The sequence below is a fragment of the Echinops telfairi genome, unplaced genomic scaffold (genome assembly GCF_000313985.2).
Source record: "Echinops telfairi isolate 266 unplaced genomic scaffold, ASM31398v2 ScPeMD7_7400;HRSCAF=8409, whole genome shotgun sequence".
Classification (NCBI taxonomy): domain Eukaryota; kingdom Metazoa; phylum Chordata; class Mammalia; order Afrosoricida; family Tenrecidae; genus Echinops; species Echinops telfairi.
In genome coordinates, this window is record NW_022111300.1 from 60,158,364 (window position 1) to 60,175,826 (window position 17,463).

Below are 17,463 nucleotides of genomic sequence, written 5' to 3' on the forward strand. Positions count from 1 at the left end.
GGCTCTGGTGGTGCAGTGGGCTAGGCGTGGGGCTGCTGTCTGCTCCTGTGAAAATGTACAGCCTTGGATGGAACCAGGTTTTCTTCCTGCTCTGCAGGGTCCCTGGGAGTCAGAATACATGGTCCCTTTGCTCTGTCATTGAACTCCTTCCTTGTCCTCTCGTGGAGAAGGGAAGGCCTGAAGCAGGGAGCTTCAACACTGAGTTGCACAGCAGTTTCCCGTTCAAGAGTCTGCACATGTCTTTGACGCTGGTTACCATCCCGAAGTGTCACAGCCCTCTTCCCACATCATCTCCCCCCCTCCCCGCCCCCACCCTGGGGGGCTTCCTGGCTACCTATGTCCTCTTTCCTGCCCAGCCAGCCCTCAGCTTGGGTTTGGGGCAAATGCTGTCCTTCTGCTCTAACCCTGTGGTTGATTCTTCTGAGGGCACGCTCCTGCCAGCATCCTGTCACTTCATGGGCCTATCCTGGAGGTGGGCTCAGTTCAGAATCGAAAGGTGTCTGCAGGTTTCGGGGTCCTCCGCAGAAATCTTCTGGATGTTGAAACTTCTTTAGGGAGCATTTATAAATGCCAATTTAGTGTTTTTGTTTTTCAGTAGCTATAGAACTCCAGATTTCTATTGGTCTTGTGCTCGTCTCATTGCTCAGTGATATTAGTTTTGACAAGTTTTGTTTTTCTAAGAATTCCTTTAAGTTTCATGTTTCTTTAGCATAACATTGTTAATGAAACTTAAACGAACAACCCTTGTGGCGGCCGCCCATTTCAACTCACAGCAACCCTGTCCCGCCAGGAGAACTGGCCCCTAAGGCTTCTAGGGATGTGCTCTTCCTACACAGAGGCGGACTGCCCCACCTTCCTGCTGCAGGGTGGAACCCCCGCACCACAGGGCGGGCGGTGTGGGCTTCCCCTGGCCATGCCCCTCCTTGTCTGAGCCTTTGCGGGGAGGGCCCGGCTTTCCCCTGACATTGTAAACTGGGTTTTCTTTCTTTTTTTTTTTAATCCCCTTTTAGGTTTATCAGTTTTATTACTTCCAAGAGTTAAGGTTTTGTTTATAATTCAACTCATATTTATTTTGCATTTTTCTGATTTTTTTCTTTTCATTATATCTTTCTACTTCTTAGGTTTATTTTTTGAAATCACGTTTTAAAAATAGAGGAGCTTATATATTTGAGGCTCTTAGAAAGCTATTTTATTTTTGACTGGACTCAGACTCAGAGGTGGAAGCTCTCAGCAAGGACAGCCCCCATCTCTGGGCAATCTGTTCCTGATGTTTTTCTTGGCCTCCTCCATTCTCTTGGCCAAAAGCTTGGTAGATCCGGAAGCCCCCTCTCCTCCTTGTCCTTGGTGCACTGTTTCTTAAGGGTGATATGCCAGTGCTTGTGCTTCAGGACCTTGGAGTCACGAGGCATTGACTCCTAGGTGCTTTGGTTTCCAGCCTTCTTTTTTGAGGGGCTTCCTCACGCCACACTGGCAGACATCACCTTCTTTAGAGAGATTGAAGAGTTTGTGGATTCTGCTCGCTCTTTTGTGCCGCCAGCCACGAGGCACAGTTGTAGCAGTCAGTCCTGGGACATCCTTCTCAAGCACGCGCGTGCATGCGCTTTTTTTTTTTTTTTTTTACAATAATGAAGTTGAGAGTGCTCGGATTGGCATCCACAGTGCAGCCCCGGATGGGCTTGCACATCCTGCCCCCAGTTCTCTTGGTCTGTAACAGGAGTACCCCTTCCCCAACAGCAGATGGGTCAAGACACCGTGCTTCATGGGAAACCCTTGCTTGTTGTTACCCCACTGATGCGGATGGTATCACGCTTCCATTCATCGCCCAGTGCCTTGGCGACTTCTGTGACCACTTCTGTGGCTTCGCGTCAAAGTTGTGGGCAGAGTTTGCCTTCATCTTCCACTTCAGTGAATTTCTGGCAGCCCGTGGCTGGCAAGGAGATGCTCAGCTCAGCTTCGCACTGAAGCAGCTGATCGCCTCCCTCCCCGAGTCTCTTCTTGATATGCACATGAAAATCACTTTAAGCCATTTGTGTGTTGGCTGAAAGCACGAGACAGTGTCTTGTCTGAGTTTCTACACAGATCGTGCAGTGACATTAGACAGATTTCACACAATGTGTTCCAGTGGTTTGTTTCTCGGACTCTAAATCCCTGTCACCATAGCTTCTCATCTTTGCGTAGTTTACTTATTTATACTTCTATCAGCTTTTATTTTAAGCTTAATTCACTCTTGAGCCAAAGGTCTTTGCTTCATCAGTATCTTCTGGGCTATCTTATTCTTTGATGGAGTCTCCAGTGGTGTAGGAACAACGGGTTCCTTTTCAGGGAGGATCATGTCACTGTCGCCGCGGGAGCTCATGGATGGGTGGATCTGACCATGAGCTCTGTAAGTGCAGTGGTGCATCTTGGGGACTTTGTTCACCCACATTTAAACCCTGCAGTTCAGCATTGCCTTTGTATTTCCAAGCATGCACAGCAAACATTCAGCACTCTTTGGGACACCAACCCTGTGCCCAACTCCACTGCTTGACCCAACCCTGTGCCCAACTCCACTGCTTGACCTGGGCACACCTACCCACTTCATACTCAGCTCCTGCAAAGGGGCATCTTCTAGATATTTGGTGGCCTTTTGGATGTGCATAGCCTCGATGGCCTGGGTGCTTTCACCCATGTTCTTAAAATGCACCCAGAGATTTGAACCTTCTGATTTGCCAGATATTGTGAGGAATGAACATTTTGGCTAGTCACCTCAGGCCACCACGGCCAGAGGAAGTCACCTTGCTTTACAGAAGTGCTGCTTCCTTGGTGACTGTGGGTGGTTTTTTCAGCTACAGTGCCGTTCTCATAGGTATATACTTTGTGTGCCCCTTCTGCTATCTTGCTAAAAGAGGTAGTCTCGGGATGATAGTTTGGGTGTAAGGTTTAAAAAGTGTCTCAGGGCACCCTCTGATGACACCCAGTCGAGTTTGCCTGGCCTTTTCTAGGAATTTGAATTTTGCCCTACGTTTTTCTCTCATTCTATATGTGACTCTGGTTGTGGTGGGAGTTCAGCACCATCTACTCCTTCTGGTCTCAGGGTCGATGGGGTCACGGCTGTACAGGCTGTCAATCTTGAAGACTTGCCTCTGCTCAGATTTTGGTGTCCTTATTCTTGGGGGGACTGATAGCTAGAGACCAACAGGTGTATCTGAGAGGGCCACTCGCAAGTGCTTAAGGCCCCAGGTGCTACTCACCTCACATGAGCTTTGTGAACTAGTTTATGCCAATTGACCAAGTTATCCCATGAGGCTAAAGTTCTTAGAATATTAAACCCAGACAGAGTGATCTCTCAGGGGTTAGTTAATGTGTGTGAGCGTTCGTTGTAGTTGTCTCCACTGACTGGACAAAGCTAAGTCAAAGTCTTGCTGCTGCATCACAGGGACTTTCAGGAGGCACAAAAATAAAAATGCAAGGCTACTGTTTCTTGACACCCCTCCATCTGGATCTGACTCTTCAGGAGGCGGGTTTTCAGCCCTCTGAGCCTTCCCCAGAGAATCTGTGCCCTTAGCTTGGCACCGGCTTTTAATGACAGCTTTAGCCTTCGAGGGACTCACATTATGTTCCTTTTACTTGTTCTTTGAATTTGGGGAACAGAAAGAAGTCTGAAGGGGCAAGAGAGGGGTGTAGGCTAGATGGGGTAAGATTTCTCAAAGGACAGCCTTGCAATCTTCAGAGAATGAGGCGGTGCTGCCATGATGGGAAAAACATTCCTCTGTGCCCCTTTCCAGGTCACAGCGCCTGAGAGCCACGCTCCCTGCCTCTCCGGCCTGCCGTCTTTCCTTGTCCAGTGCTGCAGGGGCTGGGGGTCTTCAAAAACCGTCAGCAGGAGATGATAGGAGAGCTGCTTTCCCTTATGACAACGGAGACGACGATGACAACAACAAACTTGTTGGTCCTCAGATGTTGTCCAAGTGGCCATTGAGTGGGCAGATACCTGTATACTAATCGATGTGGTCACAGTCATTTCATGTGGGTGCTGGGAGCCAGAGAACCTCTGCCATTCGTTTAGTGCAGAGGTTTTGGAAAGCAGAGGGTACTTCAAAGTTCACGGGAAGATTCCATGATCTTTTCATCTATTCTGTTTTCCTATACACTGTTTGAAGCAACCTCCAATAGTCTTTGAATAAAAGATGGCTACAGCTGAAAAGAGCACAAACCCACTGCTCTCCTTACAGGAACACCGTGGGGCATTAGGTCTCCCTGGAGGGCTTCCGAGGCTGGATGTCTTTACACAGCTTTGCCCCACCGAGCTGCTGCTGTGGGCCCACACCTCCAACCTTCCAGTGCACAGTCCAAAGCTTAACACACGCCGGGCCCTCGGGCTCCCCTAGCAGGAGACGACTAACAAGTGATGCTTTTTCCAAAGGAGACTCGTTTTGCATATGAGCAGAGTCGCAGTTTCTCTGAAGAACGTACATTAGCATTTCTTTGGGACTGGGTTTCTCTCTCTCCAGGCTCCCCCACAATGTTTTTGAAGCTGACTGGGCGAGGGTGGGGGGCGGGGCTTTTCTCTTGCCCCAGCCCCCTTCTAGCCTGGGGACGCCACCGTAGGTGAGGGGATGGTTGCAGTCAAGTCTGTGTCCCTGCTCGGCACCTCACAGTACAAGTAGAGCCGGCGGCGCTCGCCCAGCTCTGCACGTTTCTGACAGCAGACCTCCAGGCCTCGCTCCTGGGTGGTGGGCGGGCTCCAACCCCGCCCTCCGGTTAGTGGCCTAGCCCGGGCCACTAGCTCAAGGCTCCGAGCAGCGCCCAGCCTGCAGATACCTGCGACTGCGGCCTGAGCCCCGGAAGCCCCTGCCGGCGCCCCACCGGCGCCCACTTTCCTGCCGCCCCGCAGCTGGTGCAAGAGAGCCGCACGTGCAGCGAGTCCGGAAGTTCCCGCCACCGTGCGGGACGCGGGCGTGCTCGCTTCTGCCGCGCGCTCTCTGCGACGAGTGGCACCCTTTCTGCCATTCTCCATGCTCGGGCATCGGTTTGTCTCCAGCGTGATCCAGTCCTGCATGCACCCATCTCAGCGCCTGGCCGCTCGAGGGCGGGGCTTACCGCCGCCCTTCCCCAGCCCTCCCTCGCCCACCACGGAGGGAGCCGAAGGCGGTTCTCCGTGGCCGGCTTCGCCTCCTCCTTCAGAGGTCCAGAGCAGGCCCCGGACGATGGACTCGCGTGGAGGTTTGTTTCCTTGTTGACTTCAGAAACGGAGGCGGAGCGATGGCGTCCCGGGACCCAGAGGCCTCGTGTCTCAGGCGCCGGTGGTGACTTCAAAGTGCCCGCCGTGGCGTTGGCGCGTGTCCGTGCGTGCCTCGGTGCGGGTTGTGCGCGTTCCAGTTTGCAGCGCTCCCCCTAACCAAGCGAATGCGCGCTCTCAGTCCTTTCGCCTGGAGTCGCGGGCATCTCTCTCCCTGGTCCTCACTCCTTATGGGCAAGCGTGCCCACCTTCAGCACGTGACGGCAGCGAAGCTCTGCTGTCATTTGGTCGGCCGTGGCAGCTGACAGGAAGAAGGCTGGCTGCTGACGGCTCTTCTCGTGCGCTTTTGTAGACGGCGTCTTAACCCAGAGTGCGGAGAACACCAATTATGCAGACCCCGTTCCCACCTTCCACAAGTGTGAGATCTGCCTGCTGTCCTTCCCCAGAGAGGCCCAGTTCCAGCGCCACATGAAGGAGCACGAGCGCAATGACAAGGTGGGCGCGGCGTGGGCGGGCTGGGCTCCTCTGAGTCTGCGCAGGTGCTTACGTGCCCGTCCACGCTGACCATGCACAGTCCGGCGGGCTTGCTCCTGCGCCCTGGGCGGCGGGGGTGCTTGTGAGCGGGAGGGCACCGCCCTCTTGACTAGAGCTTAGGACTTTCTTCCCTGCAGCCATCCACTGCAGTCTGGGGCTGCAGTCACTTAGCCAAAAACTCCCTGCCGTTTAGAAGATTCTGAATCATAGTGACCTCTAGGACAAGATAGACTTGTCCTTGCAGGTGTCCAAGACTGTAACGCTAACGGAGCAGATAGCCTCATCTTTCTCCCTTGGAGAGGCTTGTGGTTTTGAACTGCTGACCTTGTGTTCAGAAGCTCAGTGCAAGCCCACCACTCCACCCAGGCTCCTCAGCTTACTCACGCAAAGCCAAACTCACCGCCATCAAATCAATTCCGACTCGGAGTGACCCTGGGCCAGGCTGAGGGTCCAGCATCAGCCGGGGTGCCAGAACTCTGCCAGCCTGGAGCTGGTTTCCTAGCTCCTGCCCTGGACCACTGCCAGTCCCCACACACCTCTTCAGGGTGCTGCTCCAGATCCCTCCAGAGGTCTTTCTCCCAGGGACTGCCGGGCACGCCCTGGTTTGAACACTCAGCCTGAGGTCAGACATGCGTGTTTCCTCAAGCCCACACCCGGTGCCGAGGGTGACTTGTACGTGGCTGGGCCCTCAGGACGACTGCCCAGTGCATGTTGGTGTAGTGTGGCCAGCAGCACCGTCAGGCACTGAGAGGCTTACGGCATTGGCTTCTGTATTCTTCTCTCCACACAGCCGCACCGATGTGACCAGTGCCCCCAGACTTTCAACGTTGAATTCAACCTGAGGCTGCACAAATGCACCCACAACGGGGAGGACCCCACGTGCCCCGTGTGTAACAAGAAGTTCTCCAGGGTGGCCAGCCTCAAGGCGCACATCATGCTGCATGAGAAGGAGGAGGTAACCCTGCGCCAGGAGCTGCAGCCCTAGCTCTGCCTCCTGGGACAAGCCCTGCCCCTGCAGCCTCAGCCAACTCTAGTCCCCCGAGGACGCGTTCTGCTCTCTGGGGGTCCCATCATTACCTCAGGCTGGCAGAACCCACCCCCCTGCTCTGATTGTTCGTTTGAACAGATGTTTGTGTCTGCGGGCCATCCGTGTCCAGGTGTGCCCGTGAGGTCACTAGCATCTCCTCCCAGGGGGGGCTCAGGCAGGAGGGATGGCCATCGGGGAGCCCTAGTTTAAAACCTTGCCTTCGTGAAAGGTGTGGGAACCTAGGTGGTGACTGGAGGAAGGGAGGAAGGACCTTGTGACCCGCCTGGCACAGATGTCTGCCTCGGGACCCTCTGGCAGATCCCAGATGTGAGCCCCCGAGCTCTACAGCCAGCAGGCTCAGCTCCCACTCAGCCTGGGAGCACACACAAAGGCGATGAGCTGCCGGCCTCCTGGGATGAGTCTGAGGAGGAGCGGGGCTATGAGCAGGCCGCGTGCCAGCACTGTGCTTGGTACACCCTCAGTGTCCCCCAAACCTTAAGAGAATCTCTGGGGGCTCCCCTGCAGTGACCTCCAAGCCTTAGAGAATCTATGGGGGCTCCTCTGCAGTGACCCCAAATCTTAGACAAAGAATTTATGAGGGCTCTCTTGCAGTGTCCCTTAAACCTTAGAGAATCTATGGGGCTCCCCGATAACGGCCCCAACTGTAGACGTACAGGAAGATTGCCTCGGGGTTGGACACTGACAGCTTCAGGATGGATCCAGGTGCTGAGTTCTGCATCAGATGAGGGCATTTTGTTGTTGGTAGAATATTCCTCACAAAATGGATTTAAACACAGCCGTAACTGTTAAGGAAGACACCAAACAGAGGTATAAATCAGAAAAGTCAGCAGACTTTTAAAATCACTGAGGAATAAAATTTAGCTGCTGATGTTCTCGCGGCTTGTTGCATACATCCCCTCCTTCAAGGCAGGAGGCCTGATGGAGCAGTAGGCATGCATGCATGCGTGTGCTCTCGTACACGTGTGCACACATGCACACACCCATAAGTACACATGCACCCTCACGTACACTTAGGCACACACCCAGGCTTACTTGTGCACACTTACTCGCACACTCACCCTTCTCTGCAGAGCAGCCCCTCAAGGGTGGACTCGGTCTTGTGTGTGGACACTGAGCTCTGGCCCACAGAGGAAGAGGGGGTGGCCTTTGCAGAGGTCTGGGGACCAAAGAGCGGCGGTGGCGGTGGGGCATCACACCCTCACTCATCAGGGTGTGCATGCTCAGGGCAGGTGTCTTGGGCTGTGAGAGGAGCACTGGGTCCTCCTGGGCCACCCCCTGGCTCTGGTGGCCCTCCTGAGCTCTGGGGATGCTGGCTCACATGGACCTTCCTCCCCCAGAACCTCATCTGCTCCGAGTGTGGGGACGAATTCACACTGCAAAGCCAGCTGGCCATCCACCTGGAGGAGCACCGGCAGGAGCTGGCCAGCCGCCGCACTCACCTCTGCAAGGCCTGCAAGAAGGAGTTGGAGACAGCCGCCCAGCTCAAGGAGCACATGAAGACGCACTGCAAGATCAGGTGTGCCCAGTGTCGGCCTGCTCTCTGCTCGAGAACTGGGTCCTCTTATTAGAAACGGAGAGAACAGGTTTCCTGATAATGAATCCATGTGTGTGTGTCAACATGGGCACAGCCCCGGTGGCACAGTGGTTAAATGGTCAGCTGCTGATCGAACTGTTTGATGGGGCAGTCTGCTTCTGTCAAGATTGACAGCCTTGGGACCCTGATGGGGAGTTCTCTTGAGTCCTACAGGCTGCTGTGAGCCAGAATCTGCTGTGCTGTGGCCTGCTTGCATATGTATATATAGAAACACTTGTACATGTATGTAAAACTACATATATGAATTGAGGGGCTGGGGTACCCCCCCAAACCAGAATTGTTTTCAAAGCTATGTATTTAAATTTTTTTACAAAACACCCTTACCAAAGTACTCTCCATTCCACTCGATACATTTGTCAAATCTGCGCTCTCATTCTTGGAAACATTTTTCAAACTCATCTGTTTGGATGGCTGACAGCATCTCCCTCGTTTTTTGTCTTCACCTCTTCTTCCTCATCAATTCTCTGTCCTTTCACGCCCCTCTGCTTTCTCAGAAACAAAAAGAAATTTCATGGAGTGAGGTTAGATGTGTGGGGCAATAGAGGCATGCTGTGTTTTGCCCCAAACTGGTGCACTAGATGGCTGCGTGAGCAGGTGCATTGTCTTAGTGACAAAACCGGTCTCCCGTCTGCCACAAATCGGGCCTTTTTTCTTGCACACTGTTACATAATCTTTTCAGAACCTCTAAATAGAAAGCTTGATGAACAGTCTGACCTGGGAGGATGAACTCCACATTCACTATCCCCCTCACATCAAAAAAACAAATGAGCACTGGGTTTTTTTGGTTACTCCTCCATATATGTGCGAGCTACATGCACGCTTCAAAAATCCCATTTCCCTTTTTATGTGTATGTGTATGTTTATGTGATGTGAATATTTATGTTACGTGAACCTCCCTTGTCTGTGTGTATGGATGGTGTGTGTCTGTGTGTGTCCCTAGCTTGAGCTCTCTATAGGACTGCGATTTCATTAAAGCATGTTCTGACGACCATTCATTTGGACTTCCAAGTCCATTTGATTGGACACTGTAATCTAAGAATGATCACTTAATGAGCACTTCCTTGTTTCATCCTAGGGTCTCAGGTACAAGGTCATATAACCGGAATATTGACCGAAGCGGGTTCACGTACTCCTGTCCTCACTGTGGGAAGACCTTTCAAAAGCCCAGCCAGCTGACACGCCACGTCAGGATCCACACAGGTACGGGTGTGCAGGTTCTCCTGGGAGATGAGTGACTGTCTTAGATCCACATAGGTGTGCCGGGAGCCAGCTAGTCATACCTGGCTTCTCTTCTGTTTCAGCATCACGGAATTGTGTAATCTTGCTGTGGTTTCATCTCTGAAGCTGGTAAAAAGCTGTCTGCCAGCTGTCAGGGGGCGTCCTGAGATAGCATTGGGGTGTTTGCAGGAGGAGCCCCCACTGCATATTGGAGTTGCTCCTGAGTTGGCTTTCCCCCCCCAGTTTTATTGGCACATAATCCACACCATACAATTCAATTGTTCAATCATGTCAAGAAGAGTTGTACGAATTCTACCTTGCAAGTCTGGCTAGACTAGAGGATGTACACTGGTACAGATAGGAACTGGAAACACAGGGAATCCAGGGCGGATGATCCCTTCAGGACCAGTGGTGAGAGTGGCGATACTGGGAGGGTAGAGGGAGACTGGGTTGGAAAGGGGGAACCAATTACAAGGATCTACATGTGACCTCCTCCCTGGGGGATGGACAACAGAAAAGTGGGTGAAGGGAGACGTCGGACAGGGCAAGATATGACAAAATAACAATTTATAAATTATCAAGGGCTCACGAGGGAAGGGGGAGCGGGGAGGGAGGGGAAAAATGAGGACCTAATGCCGGGGGTTTAAGTGGAGAGGAAATGTTTTGAGAATGATGAGGTCAATGAATGTACAAATGCACTTTACACAATTGATGTATGTATGAAATGTGATAAGAGTTGTATGAGCCCCCAATAAAAAGATTAAAAAACCAAATAAATAAATAAATAAAATATTACAGATAGTAGGAAATGAGAAAAAAAAAAAAAGAATTATACAATCAACTACCACAATCAATTTCAGAACATCCCCCCTCCCCAGGACTAAATCACCTTTAAAATGAACTGTGTAACCACATATAGTTCTAGTGCTCCCTCCCCTTCCAGCCTTCACCGATTCCTCCCCAAATCCCCTCACCCTTCCCATCCCACCCCCACAGCCCAACATCCCTTACGAATCCTTGCTTCAGTTATTATTGGTGTGCACCCACTCCTGGGCTTCACAAACACGTGAACCCAACAGAAACAATAGAGACCAGAAGTAAAAGGAAGTGGTAAGGATACAACAGTGGTAATCTGAAGATAAAGATACCACAATGAGCAGGAAAGAAAAGACATCCATCTCAGTTTAAAAAGCCAGGATTAAGCAAGAGATCCTTGCACTTAGAACAAATTCAGGTTAGGTCTAAAGGGAGGTAAACTAGCCTAGAATCAAGTTTTATCCAGCCTAATCAGGATTACGATGATCTGTGTTTGACAGTAAGGCTGTTCCAGACCTTTGCCTGTGGCTGGAGGGGATCTGCCATCGGCTTAATCTGACTAGACGCTCTGCAGATGGGTTTTGGGCTCCCACTGCCCTCCATAGCCTTCTACAAATTGGGTGTTCACAGTTTAAGCCCCGGTACTTTTTCCTTTATCATATTTGAATTTTGTACATGTCATCTTTGGGTCACACAAGCTGGTGTGCTGCTTCCATGTGGGCTTAGTTGACTCCTCTCTTAGAAGGCTGCTTGTTTGATTACAAGCCTCTAAGACCCCAGACACTATTCCGATTGATAGCTGGGCACCATCTGCTTTCTTCATCACACCTTGCTGTAGCACCCTTATGTTCAGTGATTATTATATGAGGGTGAGCATCGAGCAGGGCCGTGTTATCAGAACTAACTGTTCTTGGATGGGGGCTAGAGTGAAGTAGGTGCCCAGAATCTTGTCTGTTTGCCAATGGAATGTGCGCAACTGAGGTTTTCATGGGCAGTCATTTTCTGACAGAATTACAGTATCCCCAGCAGCAAACCAACTGGCAAATAATCAACCAGTCAAACAAAGGGGAAAAAAACCGAGAAACAAAACAAACTGAAAGCAGGAAAACAAAAACCCACATAAACAAAAAAGCATAACATTGTCAATCATTCCCTGTGACATTGCACTCTGGACTGAGGAGTCTTGTGAGTACTGTTCCCCCGGGGCCGCTGCACGATGATCTCCCATTCTACTGAGTTCTCTTTACCCTACGTCCGAGGCTTGGTGCCAGGGGACAAGGTGGCTTGTATTCAAGAGTAGACTGTGCACCAAGTCAGCGTGTGGTGGGAGGAGGGGAGGGAGTTAAGTTTGTGACGCAGCTGACCTCCTCTGGCTTCCCTGTTGCCACAAGGCAGAGGTCAGCTTTGCCCCCACGCACATCCGGTCATGCCGGATTCCAGGGTTCCTTGCAGTAGTCACACAAAATTCACAGATGACACCCATGATGGTTGGGGTTCATTAGGGAAGTTGACGGTTTCCACAAACCAGGATCAGTAAACAGTGAGGATACAGTCTTTGGTCCACAACAGCACCTCTCCCCAGCCAGGAGCCTAATCTCTCTCCCAGTCTCAGCCATGTGGTCCAGGAGGCCCACCTGCTGTGCTGCCTTGGTCATGTTGTCTCTGAACTTCCCTTCTTGCTGTCTCATGGGCTCCTGACCTTGGCCTTGGGCCTCTGCCTGGCTCCTTTGCTGCCCTGCCATCTCTGGCCACGGCCTCTTGTGCCTTTGGTCTCAGCCTCCACCCCTTTACCCCTCCACCACTTCACACAGAGGCCCCAGGCTCCACTGTGCTCATCCTGGGATTTGTCTTGTATGCCCTTATGCACGGAGGAGTGGCTTTGGTGGAGGTTTCTCTCTCAGCAGATCAGACCCCCAAGGAGACCAAAGGATGCTGGCTTACGTTACGCTGCCCAGCAAGGTGGAGACTTGCAGTACATCTATCTGAATCCCATGGCAGTGTGGGACTGTGAGTGTGGCAGAGGCGCTCACGGTGTCCTTATAGACAGAGAAGGCAGGCACAGGGTCCCCAGAGCGGCTGAGCCGCGCATATATCAGTAGTAATTCCGTGGCCTGGCGAGGCCCACAGAGATAGTGTTGGGAGTAGAGCAGCCTGGCTTCGCCTGTGGCTCCCACAGTTGCTCCTTCTGGTTCTGGCCCCGTGTCTTGGCCTTTGTTCTTGGCTGGTTCTCAGGCCACACGGCTCCTCTCCTGCAGTGCTGGCGGGAAGAGACCATGTGGACTGGGTCCACGTCACCTCTAGATATTGAGTCACAGCTCTGAAGCTTTCCCAGGACACGTGGAGAGACACTGGCACTCACTGCTGCAGGCCGAGAGGTGTGCAGCGGCAGAGTGCAAGTGTTGGAAATATTATTGCAAGAAAGGCCAAACTGGGCCACAGAGACCAAAGTATGAACCTGCTGCTGGGAACGTGGCCCCCATAGACTTGCTCGTTGGGCTGCGATACGCATGGTCTGCAGTTTGAAGCTGCCAGCAGCTTCAAGGGAGAAAGACCGGACTTTCTACTCCCGTCACCAGTTGGTGTCGAATCTCAAACCCACAGGGGTTCTCTGAGTCAGCACTGACTCCATGGCAGTGAACTTGTTTTTATTTTTCCTTTCTCTATTTTGAGCCCCTTCACCACCATTGGAGCAGGCTCTTTTCGTCCGCCAGCCTTCAGCGGGGGCAGCTTCCACTCTCCTCCCCTGCAGCCCTGCAGTACCTCAGTGCCCCGGCTCACCCCTCTCTCTGCCTGCAGGTGAAAGGCCCTTTAAATGCAGCGAGTGTGGAAAGGCCTTTAACCAGAAGGGGGCGCTTCAGACGCACATGATTAAGCACACAGGTGAAAAGCCCCACGCCTGCGCCTTCTGCCCTGCTGCCTTTTCTCAGAAAGGGAACCTGCAGTCCCACGTCCAGAGAGTTCATTCGGAGGTAAGCTGTCACGTGGTCTGCTCTGCCTCCCTGGGTCGGCCTCGTGGGCGCCTGCATGGAGAGGGAGTCAGGAGACCGCAGCGCCTTGTCTTGCATCTTCACGGTCCCTGCACGAAACCCCTGCCCCTCTAGCGAAGCGCAGACAGATCTTCCAGGCATAAGACACATGGGATTGGGAAAAAGCCTTCTCCATGCTACCTTTGTTGCCAATCTCGCCCATGAGGCCCTTGCCAACATCAGTGCCAACACCGACAGGAGGGAGCAGCCATTTCCCTGCCCCCAGGAGCCCTCGTGAGCCCTCCTGTGCATGCAGCCCCCAGGCTTATCCCTTGTTGGACTGGTCTGCTTGGCTTCGACCCTCTAGAAATGCTTCTGCACTTGCTGCCTTCCTGTGATCTGGGGGACGGGCCCTCTCCCTGGAGACCAGACCTCCAGTAGCACCAGTGCCTTGATTGTGGCTTCAGTGTATTTGATGTCTGTCATGTGACTCAGACTCAGACTCCCTGACAGAGTCAATTCTGGCTCACAGCGACCCTCAAGGACAGACTGCACTGCCCATGGGCTTCTGTGACTGACCCCTCACGGGCGTAGAAACCCTCATCTCCCTCCTGCAGACTGCTCACCTGGGGTTTGCAGCTCGCACCTCCGTCCAGCACTGCACCACGGACAGTGTCCACCAGTGCTGTGTAGCCCTTCCACTTCCCCAGTCCGGAGTGGCTGTCTGGGTGAGGCTCAGAGTGGGCCGTCTCCAGGCCAGCCCGCACATTCAGACACTCCCCACGCTGTCCCGTGTGTCCCTCACTCACGGTAGGTCACACGGGTCTGGTGTTTTCATAGTTTTGGTGTTTTGGTTTATTTTACATCAGCCTCTGATTTCCAAGCCGTGTGTCTCAGCCCTGAGCTGCTCGGCGTGGTCACGCTCCAGCCCGGCATACCTCATTAGCCCTACGCTGAACTGTTGGTTTGAGGAAATTGAAAACCTCAGCAGAGCACAGTGTGTTAACTAGGTGACAACGATGGAAATGTAAGCCTCTCCACTTTCTAGAAGTGAAGAAAAGGCGGGGCCTCGGCTGATCTTACCCCAGACCGTTCGTCCACACCAGGCTCACGGACCCCGCCACTGGGCCACACTGCAGTTCCCTCAATGAAAATGACAGAGACCCTGTACATTGCCTCTCGCCATGTGCTGATTCGTAGCTCTTTAACGAGACAGAAGATGTATCCAAATTCACTTTCTCCTAAGCGGTCCAATCGCTGTGTGCTACACCCAGCTCTGCAGATATGTGCCAGTTTGACAGGAGCGTAAATTAAGTATTCATCCCAGTAAATTGGTTTGATTCATGAAAAGCATCACTCCAGTCATAAATAAAATAAAATGTAGTAAAGCACTCAGAAAGTAAAGTCAGACGTAAAGACAATGCAGTGTGAATGCAGAATGTAAGTGCAAAGGCAGACAGTGCAGTAGAGACTGTCATACCGCCCGACCCAAGCAACCCTTCCTGATAGGTCGAGCCTGCTACTCAAATGGGGTATGTTAAGTATTATAAAGAAACCCATATCCAGTGTAACTGTTTCATTTTTAGGTGAACGTTGTGTGATTATGTTGTTCTAAATAACATTAAGTTGATTTAGAAAGACAGCATGCAGACTCGTTCACGTATCAATTTGACCGATGTCTGCAGAGATCAGTGTGTGGACCTAGTGTGAGAGCTAGGCCTGTGGCCATGGAGAGCTGCCGTGCCCCAGAAGAGCTGACGCTGGGGGACGAGACAGTGGGGCATTGGCGCTGGCTCTCCTCCCCTGAAGTCATGTCTCTCTTCCTACCCTGAAGGTCAAGGACGGACCCACGCACAACTGCACTGAATGCAGCTGTGTCTTTAAGAGCTTAGGCAGCTTGAATACGCACATCAGCAAGATGCACATGGGCGGGCCGCCGGCCAACAGTGCAGAGGCGGCCCACGGCCTCACGGTGAGTTTAACTGAATCAGCCCTGTAGCTGCCCCTCAGCCCCGGCAGCCCCCAGGCCCTGACCTCCTGCCCAGGAAGGGGAGGGCACCTGTCGTCTGCTTCGGCTCTCGCCACCATCGCCGTTGCCTTTGATTTGTGAAAGAAAACAGTGGCTTTTCAAAATGTATACCCTTGAGCTGATGCCAAGGGCTTAAGTGGAGAGCAAATGTTTTGAGAATGATGAGGGCAACGAAAGTACAAATGTGCTTTACACAATTGATATATGTATGGATTGTGATAAGAGTTGTATGAACCCCCAATAAAATGATTTAACAAAAAGAACAAAATGTATAGCATTGTAGGAGAGCCTGAGTGATGTCGTCCCTCCCAATCACAGTCAGACAGAAGGTGCCGTTCACCGAGAGTGGCATTCGTTTTAAGTTACAATTTCACTCTGAGTACTCCTCACTTCCGCTGGCCCGGCTTTTGAGCTTCTGCGGGAAGCGGACCCTTAAGTCTGCTGTCTGGTGCCCTCGGTGGCCCCAGCCACAGAGAAGGCTGCCTTTTAGGGTTTCCGGGGCTTCATCTTTAGAGGAGACTGGTTGCTCTCTCCCGCAGAGAGGCTGCGGGGTTCAAACTGCCCACCTTTGGGTTAGTGGCTGAGCACGGTATCTCCTGCACTATCAGAGGCTACAGCCCCCCAGAGCGTTTATCACGCTACCAGCCCTCCCCCCACCCAGTGCTATCTGACTGTTGAGTAACTGTGGCAGAGTTGTATGTGCATACACCGCGTGCACCCCTCCTTTTAAAAAGTCATGCTTGTGTGCTTTTCCATTGTGTAATGGGACGTCACTGTGTTCCAGGCCACCCTCTTTCAGACCTTACCTCTCCCATCGACTGAAGCCCAGGTCACGACCACCTCCGGCCAGCAGGGCGCACAGGCCGTCACAGATGTCATCCAGCAGCTTCTGGAGCTGTCGGAGCCCGGCCCCGGGGATGCCAGCCCATCGCCCCAGCCTGGCCAACAGCTGAGCATCACCGTGGGCATCAACCAGGACATCCTGCAGGTGAGGGTGCCTCCTACCAGGTGGTTCCTCTGCCAGGTGCAGGGCCCCGCGGGCTTACCCAGGGTAGGGGCAGGCCTTGGTGGGGGGGGGGGGGGCCCTGTGGACAGGGCAGGAGGGTCCTGAGCCACTTGGGAGCCGGTAGACTTACAGCTGGGACCCCAGTCTCTGAGCGAGTTGAATCCTCTGGGAGCGCCCTAGTCTCCGTCCCTGCAGACACTTGTCATTCTTTGCTGTTCTCAGTCATGATTTGAGGCAGTTGGACCCTTCTGCCATCGTGAGAGAGCCATTCCTGGCCCTAGCTTCCAAGGAGGCAGATGTGGCCCTTGGGCAGGGAGGGAGGCAGGGAGAGGGTGGGAGGAAAGGGGCCCACTGTCCTGAGGGAGGGGCGGGGCTGCTTTGTATCCAGAGAGCCAGCTCTTCTTGTTGGTCCCTAAAACCCCAGCCTCTCCTCCGCTGTGGTGGTGAGCACCGGGCTCTGCCTGGGCCTGTGTGCTGTCACTGGTCCCCCCAGACAGCAGCCTGACGCAGGGGAGTGAGGCCTGCATGCCCCACCCAGGTCAGGCTGCTAACAGTCAAACTGGCACCTTGGCGTTCTCGTCACAGCAGAACGGAAGTGCTTGCCACACAGTGCCCTTGTGGGGCGAGATGTCGCCTTGAGTGAGCTGGGAGCCCCTGCCCCACCCCTGAGTGCCCCCTGGAGGTCAGAGGGGCAGGCAAGGCTCGTTGCGTCTTTGTATTGATTGTGGTAGGCAGACGTGGGCTCTCGGACCTTCTAACCTTTTAGTTTTGTTCTGTCTCAGCAAGCCTTAGAAAACAGTGGGCTGTCTTCAATTCCAGTTGCAGCTCATCCTAGTGACCCCAGCCATGCCAAGACTCCCGCAACCCAGACCCCAAGTCCAGTCCTCAGCGCCGTGTCCAGTGAGCAGGCTGAACCAGCCGAAGATGAGCCGGAGAAGGAGCCCGAGGGCTCGGGAAAGCTGGACAAGAGAGACAAGAAGGCCCTGAAGAAGAAGTCTCCTTTCCTCCCGGGTGAGTGTGAGGAGCGAGGCCTC

General features: G+C 53.0%; 1 protein-coding gene across 1 annotated transcript in view; it reads left to right on the forward strand.

Annotated features, from left to right (window-relative positions):
* Positions 1–17,463, forward strand: part of ZNF236 (zinc finger protein 236) — a 44,544-nt gene that overhangs the window by 1,730 nt on the left and 25,351 nt on the right. The window contains exons 2-9 of the mRNA XM_030887292.2: positions 5,571–5,713; positions 6,543–6,707; positions 8,138–8,316; positions 9,470–9,594; positions 13,225–13,397; positions 15,229–15,366; positions 16,208–16,411; positions 17,212–17,440. Of these exons, the coding sequence (XP_030743152.1) occupies positions 5,687–5,713; positions 6,543–6,707; positions 8,138–8,316; positions 9,470–9,594; positions 13,225–13,397; positions 15,229–15,366; positions 16,208–16,411; positions 17,212–17,440 (1,240 nt within the window). The 5' untranslated portion in view covers positions 5,571–5,686. The remainder of the gene's footprint in view (positions 1–5,570; positions 5,714–6,542; positions 6,708–8,137; positions 8,317–9,469; positions 9,595–13,224; positions 13,398–15,228; positions 15,367–16,207; positions 16,412–17,211; positions 17,441–17,463) is intronic.